General features: G+C 39.9%; 1 protein-coding gene across 4 annotated transcripts in view; it reads right to left on the bottom strand.

The window, feature by feature from the left end:
• Positions 1-5,758: 5,758 nt before the first annotated feature.
• Positions 5,759-9,621, bottom strand: part of LNPEP (leucyl and cystinyl aminopeptidase) — a 51,849-nt gene continuing 47,986 nt past the window's right edge. For all 4 annotated transcript variants that reach the window (XM_021535523.4, XM_021535522.4, XM_085567630.1 and 1 more), the window contains 4 exons: positions 9,433-9,594; positions 8,463-8,603; positions 7,396-7,477; positions 5,759-6,419 (listed from right to left, as the gene is read on the bottom strand). In XM_021535523.4, the coding sequence (XP_021391198.3) occupies positions 6,288-6,419; positions 7,396-7,477; positions 8,463-8,603; positions 9,433-9,594 (517 nt within the window). In that variant the 3' untranslated portion in view covers positions 5,759-6,287. The remainder of the gene's footprint in view (positions 6,420-7,395; positions 7,478-8,462; positions 8,604-9,432; positions 9,595-9,621) is intronic.

Raw genomic sequence — 9,621 nt, 5'->3', positions numbered from 1 at the left:
AATACAAAAAAAAAAGAGGATAAAGGCTTTCCCTGGAAAGTGTGCTTGCACCAATGGAAGCCTGAATGTGGTGTAGCAGAATTTCGAAAGTTTCACCCTTGCAGGTTCTTGAGGGCCTTTGTTGTTGATGGCCACATCCCATGGCCAAGTGTTATCTAAAGCCTGCAAGTGTGTGCCCTTTGAACATCAAAAGTTGCTGTGGTCAAAACAACTGTTTTTTTGGTTTTGCTTTGTTTTTATATTTCCCCCAGTTTGGAAATTCTCCTTCTCCCCTGTTCCTTTTTTTTTCCCCTTAGGAACAGGGCAGGAATTTATTTTTGGTCTGACACTCTCAGGCGCTCCTTCTGTAATAAATACTTTCAGATCCCTACTGCATACAATATAGGTGATACTCTAGGCTGTTTTTTATGGGTGTGGGAGAAACTGTGAGTCTGTGATTTTGGAGAAGCCATGCTGGGGTCTGAAGATTATGGACTTGCACGGGCACAGAGGTGGGGGTGATGCCTGGGAGGACATAAGAGAGCTGCACACACCCAGCCCCAGCTTGTACCTTCCCCGTGCTGTACGGATGAAGAGGCAGCAACTAAGTGGGGAATGATGAGCAATGCTGTCAATATTCAGCATGAGATGTTGGAAGGGGGGGTGTCTCCTGAGATGCTGGTAGAAAGGTCTATTGCACAAAATCCCTTTTTCTGTTGCACAGTGTTACAGCATGTGCAGCAAAATGTGCTGTGACACTACATGAACAAACCCAGTTATTTCCACAGGCTTTTAAAAATATTACAGCTTTTAAACCAAGGGAAAAGCCTCCCCAGCTCTGGTGTGAGAGCCTTCACCACAGGGCTGGGTAGTTTCATTTCTCACAGAGGCTCTCCTAACTTGAAGAGGTCAGAAGAATGATGTGATGGCTGCAGGCATTGGTCTGTGATTTTCCTTTTTTGTTCTTCATTATCATGGGGCTGATTTGATCTTGTCACCTTGTGCCATGCAAATGTTTTTTAAAAACCTGCTGAGTCATGAACAAATCTGAGTTGTTCAGCCAAAGCTGAAATTTGAGAGGAGGTTTCATAATTTCAGGAACACTTGTTGCCAGCAGTAGTTGCAAAGCTGGTGCAAAATGAACTTTGAACAAAGGACAGGAGTGCACCGTTAAGGGATACAGTGGAAATTAAATAGAGAAAAGGTGGTATTTCCTCCTTGGCTGGATGCACTGATTTAACTGTGGTTTCTGCATCAGCTGGCTCCCCAATATCAAAAGCAGATGCCACTTTTTTACAGACCTCTGAATCATGTGCAATCCAGATACCACTGGTCAGGCACAGCCACTGTATATGTGGAAGCATTGCAAAGAGGAGGCCTTTGCTCTGACAGAGCAGGACTACTACTGCAACAATCCACATCCCTCACCAATCTCCTTGGGCCTATGTGGGCACTATGTGAGGTCTTCTGCAGGCAGGTTCATACGGTTAGTTGTTCTTCTGACCTTTTTCCATACATCTGTTTTAAATTTAGGGCAGTTTAAGTGTGTAATGTAGTAAACAAATCTTCCTGCCTATAAAAATGGAACTGTGGGGAAAGAAAGCAGTCTATCATTTTGCAGAGGTGAAGCAAATGTTTCTCCTCCATGGCTCTGGAGCCTGTACAGACCTCGGGGCAAGGGCCTTGCCCAATAATTATGGCTGAACTGGTGCACATCTTATGCCCATTTTGAATGTGAGCACAATAGCCACAGTAACAGGATGGAACTTTTTACTTCCATCCCCAGACACTCCTTTCCAGTGGGTACAGTTCGTCCTCAGGACCAAGCAGGATGAGCAGCACATCCCTCATGACTTGTTCTCTGAGCTGGATGAGAGCTATATGAGAGAGGCTGAAGATGCTGAGTGGAAAGAAATGGCAAGGTAAATCCCAGCTGTAATGGGAGAGAAGTGCCCACACTGGCAGTACCCTCGGGCTCTGCCTTCTCTCTGGAACACTTTCTGCAGCTGCAGATGCTGATGTGAGCAGCCTTCTCCTCTTGCCACCACAGAAATTTATCAATGGAGCTGGAGATCAGGAGCTGAAGAGGAGGTAAAAGACAGTATCAAGTGCAGGATGATGCCCTGTGTGGCCACTCTGTCCTTGCACAGCCTCTTGGATGAGGAGCTGCACCACCAATGAAAGGATGCTGCTGGACAATTGTACCAGCAGCATCAAAGAACTGAAGGTAATGTGGGAGTGTCATGGTTTGACACTGGCACAATGCCAGTGCCCCCATGAAAATGTGATCCCTCCCTTGAATGCTGTGAAGTGGAATCTAGAATAGAGCAAAGCAGGCCCAAGCTTAATAACAGGAAAAAACTTTATTAAACTACTACTACTAAAGAAAAGAGAAAACTAAAGAAGGGGGGAAAAAAACCACACAAAGATCAAATGAAAACCTTGCAAAACATTCCTCCCCCCACCACCCAACTCCAACAAACCACAGTGAGACACAATCTGGACCCCAATCAGGTTTCCACCCTCCAAGCAATCGATACTCAGTCCATCGAGGGAACAGAGTCTCTCCTGTGCCACAGACCCCCCCAAGAAACACAGCTCCACATCCTGTGTTTCCATGTCACACATGGCACCGCCCGGAGAAAAAGTTTGCCATGGTGACCCTTCTCCTTTCCATGCACAGTGCTCTCACCACCAATGCATGGATGGTCAGACTGCCTTTAGGATTTTTCCTTTCAAGGATGCCCTGCCAAGAGGGGAGAAAACAACAGTTCAGTTTTTCATTGTTTGGGACCACAGTCCCCCCCATTTTCCCCTGGGGCCGAGGGCTCAAGAACAGAGATCTTCTTCTCTTCTCTTTCCTTTCCAGGGCAAGGGGGCGCCACCACAAACCCCCTAACCTTTTCTCTGTTCACTCCACTTTTGTCTTTTTCTCAGCTGAAGCAGGTCTCTTGACTCACTGGCATCCTCCCAAAACACAGTCCCTCTTGACGGAGAAGATTTGGTTCAGGTTGTGGCTAACACGGAAAAGTCCAGCCAAAAGCCACTCCTTGTCCCCCTCCCATCCAGAATTCCTCCTTCCAACATCCCATCCCAGGGTCCAAGGTGTCCCTCTTCCTCTCTTTCAAACCGAGGAGGGGAAAGGAAAATTCACAAAGCTTTCATTTTCTCAAGAAAGGGTTAAAAGTCCGAACTCCCAGGATGGCTCGATGCCCGGACATCCAGCAACTCCCACACAACTGGGCACCTTGCAGCAGCTCCCCCCGCTCCTCCTTCCTTGCGGCTTTCTCTCTCCCTCTCGGGAGAGGAACTCTGGGGGGGGAAATGGAGACATCCCAGATTTCTTCCACCCTTCCATCTGCAGGGGCCAGCCCGGTTCCAGTCCTTTCACCACCCTTGGGGCTTTCGGCCTACCTTTCTCAGGCCATGGGCTTCCCCTCCCCCACCCAGCTCGTGGCTGGGCGGGGGAAGGTCTGCACTGCACGCTGACCGGAACCAAAGAGAGCGAGTTCCCCTGGGAATTCTGCTTTCAACCCCTCTGTGTTCTCAGAGGCGTGTCTACTTTCAATTGGTCAATATCTAAATTGACCCCTTCCTTCCGGAAAAAATTATCTTTCCGTGTCAAACCACGACAGGGAGTCACATCCCTCTGGGAGTGGCCAAGCTTGGTTTGCCATGGCTCTTCACTCCCAAATCAACCTGGCCCCAGTGATGCATCCTTTTTCAGAAGTCCTGATGTATCTTTAAATTCTGTAGTCATCCCTCTACCATTGCTAAGGCTGGCTCATTAAGTCAATTCCTAAGATGTATAAAGAAACATCTGTTCACTACACTTCAGCCTCTTAAGTCTGCTTTTGTACAGCTCCTAATACTTGGTGTCCTACACGTGGTAGTCTCACTTATTAAGTACCACTTAATTATACTAAGAATTCCATAATCCTGCATTAGCTTAGCTTGAACAGTTCAAGTTTTTGTCCTGCACATATGGCTAAGCTTAACTAGCCATACTCACACTATCTCTAACCAGAATCCAGCTAATGGGACATCCAACTCTCTCTGGCTCTCACCAGAGTCGCAGTCCTCGCCTTCCCTTGGAGGCTTCTTCACAGCCCTCCTAACACTGTGTTCCTGCTTTTTGTTTTGCACTGATACCTCACCCTTTTCCTGACCCTCACCCTAAGCCCATGTCCAACATGAACTGAGCCAGCAAAGGCAGACTGCCTTGCACCAGGTGTTAGACATTTCAGTCTTTATCTATTCCCAATACACTCAAAAAAAGGAGAATTGTATTTAAGCATTTCTCATGGAAGGAGGAATTGACTCTAGTACAATGTATTAATAGGGTTTTAAAACATCTACACTGACTTAACAAAAGTATGCATATGCAACAAATGGTAAAATGAAAAAAACCTTCCCAACTTTCCAGATTTTCTTGGTACACTTTCCTGTCTAAAATTCAGCATCATGTTACTGCTTCATAGTTGTCATTAAAACATTTTAATAAAATAGTGAAAATTTTTTAAATTCCAGAGCGGAAATGAAAAGGAAGATGGGATCCTCTTCCACAGTTTTGATTTTCAAGTTTCAAAGACTTAATCAGGAATGAAATAAAACACATGTGAGGGGACAGCAGAGATAGAAAAGTGGAAGTTTACTATATTGACTTCTAATTTAATTTAAGAAGTGACTAGGAAGAAAAAGATGGCAGATATATATACACACATACACACACCACACATGCATAACACACACACACACACACACACACACACACACACACATATATATATATACACAAAAATATTCAAAGATGGAAATAGCATTTCTGTAGAATTTGAAAGATTTAAAATAAAGGAGGAATCAAAGTAATAACACATGACAGTATAAAAACTCCAAGAATATACTTAATTCTCATTCCATAATTTAACAGTTCTAAATCTGATTGTATGAATCCACAGAAGATACATTGGTAGTGAAATGAAAAGATAAAAGTATGTTTACTCTTGCATGTCTTGTTGCATGTCTTATATATATATATATATATATATATACTAGAATTTCAAAATGGCTTTTTTCACCACTTCTGAAAGACACAGATTGCACTGCAGGTATTGCATCTTTATAGTGTTGCACATTAGTGTTTTAGCTCCTATCCTTCTTCAGAAGATTTTGAGGATCTGTCTCAAAAGGTATTTTACCATAGAAGAAAAACAAATCATTAAAATGTAAATTAGAAGCTTTCCTAAAACTAATGCCTTAGAAAGTGAGCAGTGATGACAGATTACACTGTGATTTGCAAGTTATCAGGCACTGAAAGACCAGAAGCTTACAAAAAATGAAGTGACTGATTAATCTATCAACTGCAAATCCTCTACAACAAGTGGTGAAATTGAAAGTCAGTAGTCAAAATGGCACAAATCAGTATCAGCCTAACAGATGAACTAACCTGACAAAAATACAGTTCTGTGCAGCTGGTAGAGACCAATACCACAAAATCAGTTAAAGTTTGGCAATTAATAATGAGATTCTCAAAACTATGTGATAAATTCAGAGTACAAGTTCCAAAGTCAAACCACTGTTTCTGGAAATCCCATCTTTAAAACACTTGGTTTTGCTATCTGTTTCTTCTTTTCTGACACTTGGTTTTGCTATCTGTTTCTTCTTTTCTGTATTACCATCCAACCACTTTTATATATCAAATTGTATACTATTAGCATAAGTTTTTTTTAATGTGTAATTTCTAAAGAACACCATGAAAATAAAAAAATCCAAACTTAAATCAAATTGGAATTGTATTTATTTTGCATCTTGAACTTTATAACATTCGCTACTACTTACATATCTCAAATATAATTATGTTTCACAACAGCTTCTATATCTATAAATGTGGAAACCACATACAGTTTTGCATTAAGAAAAAAATCTACTGCTCAGTGAGCAGTCTGCAAAGAAGTAACAGTTCATGGTAATTATTTTTTTCTTACCTGACTGTCAGTATTAACCCACTGCCAAGAAACTATAACACAACTTCAAAGGAAAGGGTGTAACTTTCAAATATAAAATTATATTTAATCATTTGTGCAGATGTTTGGTCTATAGATGAAAACAGTTTCAGGGTAAATACTTACATATTGCTCAAAATGCTTTAAGGAAAATAAAAATTTATCTGAGACATGCCCTGAGCTATCTATATTCCTTAATAGTGCAATGTTGCAGTGATGCCTGGTTTCACCCTGGCTTTTGCAAATTAAACACAGTAACTGCTCACAGAGCTCCTAAATGGCTGACACAGCACAGTATTATATGCACTACAGCAGTTCTTGTAGCTTTGCCAAGTTTCTCTCCATCCACTGGATATTGAGCTGAATTGTGTCAATTGCCTCTTTTACACTATGCAGTTGAGAACTCTCCTCTGATTTTGACTCAAAAAATGACTTGACCTGCATAGCAAGAATAAAGAAAGAAAAAGAAAATCTTAATTAAAGTCAACATTAGCCAGACAAATAAGTTCCGCAGCAAAGGCTATACACATGTTTCAGGAAATCCATTTTTGAGAATTGTTTGTACCTATGCAGTAAACAAACCCCTCAAAGGAGTTCCCAAAATGCAAGAAATGCATTTTCACGGATACAGCGGCAATAACTCATTCGGTTTCAATATCTCATTTCACCAATAATGAGACATTCATTTACTATATCACAAAGCCAACAGAGGATGCAGAGCTCTGGAAAAGGAGTCCTATTCTGTGACAAAGAATTGGTTGCTGCAAGCAATCCTCTTCAGCATACTGGAACAGCTCCCACACCCAATCATCTTTATAAATGTCAATGGTAACACTTAAAATATTATAAATTAAGCCATTAACACCTATCTCTACCAAATTATCTGAATGAAAGCATAAGACTGAACTGTGAACGATTCTTGATACATTGACTTCAAGGCCTTTTTAGGGAAGACAACAGAGCTTTCTAAAAACTATTAAACAACTCTTGGCTGATACTCAGCTTCCACAATAACTCTTTGGGATTAATAACAGAAAAAAAAAAACAGCAAAAAGCAATTTTTATGGCACAGTATCACACTTCAGAGATACAGATTACAAAATCTAGACCAAAATTACATATAGATCAAGTCATTATTTTGTGAGACCGAGTGTACAGGAAAACACAAAAGTATAAACCAATAACTGGGTTCAACTCTGCAATGCAACTCTGTCACAGACTCGGTATATAATCTCCCAGTGTCTGTGCAAATATTTGCCATGTGTGAAATATGGAAAGCAACTGATACATGTAGTCTCAACAGGGTGTCAAGGATATAAATAACACGTGAGCATGTATTTTCCTCATCCTTGAACTAAATGAAAACAATATTGGCACTAGAAAATATCCCTTTCTGGCAGATTGTGCCACCAACCTCAAGCAGATGTGCCTTCGTTGCAAACTGAGAAGTTGACCAGGTAATGATATTCTGAATAGTATATGAGCCTAGGTGAAACCTGTAAGACAAACAAATATTTTCATCTAGGAGACACTTTGAGATGCAGTTTTGGTCTATGTATGCATTCTTTTCTACTATTTCTACTTTTTTGTTTAGTAGTTCGAAAAGATTAAAAGCACTTAAATGCAATACCTTACGTTAAAATTACATACCTTATTTTTCAAAAGAAATATATATTCTTAGAAATCCAAGCCTCTAGCTCCCTATTCCCTCTAAAATGTAACATCAGAGCGAAAAGTCATGGAAAATTTCAAACTTCTATCACAGATCAAATAGTAAAGAACTGAAGACACCACACAGTGAATATCAAGATCTGTATTTGTGGTACATATGTGCTCTAAAACTCTACCAGAACTGAATTTGCAACCAGGTTTTCTTTCAAGTAAGGCAACTCTGTAATATTGGTAATGAAGAGCTTGCTAGAGCAAACGTTTTCATAGAGGAGAAACTTTTTAAGCAGCATGAAACTATTTAGAATCAAAACTGGGATTTAAAAACAGAGATTTCTAGTACTGTTGGCTTTCTGAAGACCTGGGGGGGCAGCTTTCCTGCTGGGTACACTTCAAGGACAGTGAAAGACAACAGATTCCTGAAGCAAGTGGAATATTTTGGTTACTTGGTTTTACGAGTGCTGTTACAATTCAGAAAATATAAATGCTGAATTATTTCCCTAGAAGTCCTTTTGAATCCAATTTCAGTCACATAAATATCATGCAACTGAACCAATCATCTTAGAGACAGTAACCTCTAAAGAGAAATTAAAATCGAGATTGTTTAGAATTACTCTGAGGCTCTAGGATGATTGTTGAGAGTTCATATTTTATGTAGTAAGTAATATTTGTAAACTCTGATTTTAAAACATGATTTAGAATTTTAATATGAATCTTATATGAACACTCCTATTTATTGTTTTGTTTGAAACAAAGAAACAGGTGCTTTTGCCACTGCGAGTTTGAAAGTTTCAGCTGCATCAGAAGCCTTACTTTCGTGTAAGCTTTTCCCAGTTCTCTTTGACGAAGTCCCAGGCCAGCAAATATCCAGGCAAACTCTGGCTAACTGTTGCTATGATATGTGAAAGCTCCTGTGACCTGATGATTTCTCCTTCAAGACTGTTCTGCATTAGCCTAGGAGACAAAGCATATGCAAAGAAACAGGAAAAAAAACACCATTCATGTGTTCACATGGGTTTCCTGACAGTCCTCAATTAGATGGAAAAGATGACATAATATATCAAGTAAGCAAATTCTGGCACCTGGAAAAAATCAATGTTACATTTTATTACAATAACTATTTACTTAGCTTTAATTTCCGGAAGTCAGAATGACCTTAGATCTAATCCAAGTACCTCCATTTTCACTGGCATTGGAAAAGATGTAGTAAATTCTAATAACTTGTAGAAGAAAAACAACAGATTGAAGGCATAAGAGACGGAAGCTGAAGACTAAATTAGCAGAACAAGTTTGTGTTCTCCATGCAGCATTAAGATTTAGTCTACAGAGAGGAACATAACATAAAGTCAAATTTTCATCCAAAGAAAGAAATGGAAAAAAGAAGAGGAAGAAAACCCTAACAAAAATTGTAATAACTAGTTATTATTTTGATTATAAGCATATATCAATCTTTAACGTTCTATAGAGCAGCTTGCAATTTTGCTATCCGCACTGCAAAATCTGAAATTTTTGTGTTACCAGTAGTGCAAAGCCTGTATGTTCAATTCTTTTCTCTTTATGCATATTCAGAAGTTGGTTTTTTGTGCGCCTTTGTTACATGAGTTATTTTTAAGTGAAAAATATCAGGTTCTTTGTGTGTATGGAAGCCTGTGCAAAACACTTGGATGGATTTTCTTTAGCAATCAGATTTTTTTTCAGCAATAGAAAAAAGGAAATGTGCTATTCCAAGAAGATTTTATCACTTGTAATTTACACAGCATACAACTTCTTGGCTCTTTCATACCAGATCAGCTTTCTGGCATCTTCTGTGCTGGCCAAGGCTTCAATCATTTTGCTTTTCTCTGCTTCAGAAACTGAAGAGAAGTACATATTCAGGAGGAATTCCCAGCCATCATCAGACTTGGCTCCAACTGCAAATATGGCTTTCATAACATCACTAGACAGACTACAGGGAAAAAGAAAAGCAACAAAA

This window comes from Lonchura striata, chromosome Z (assembly GCF_050655825.1).
Source record: "Lonchura striata isolate lonStrDom1 chromosome Z, ASM5065582v1, whole genome shotgun sequence".
Lineage (NCBI taxonomy): Eukaryota > Metazoa > Chordata > Aves > Passeriformes > Estrildidae > Lonchura > Lonchura striata.
The sequence above is the reverse complement of the archived record's forward strand: the minus strand, read 5'-3'. Positions and strand labels throughout refer to the sequence as shown.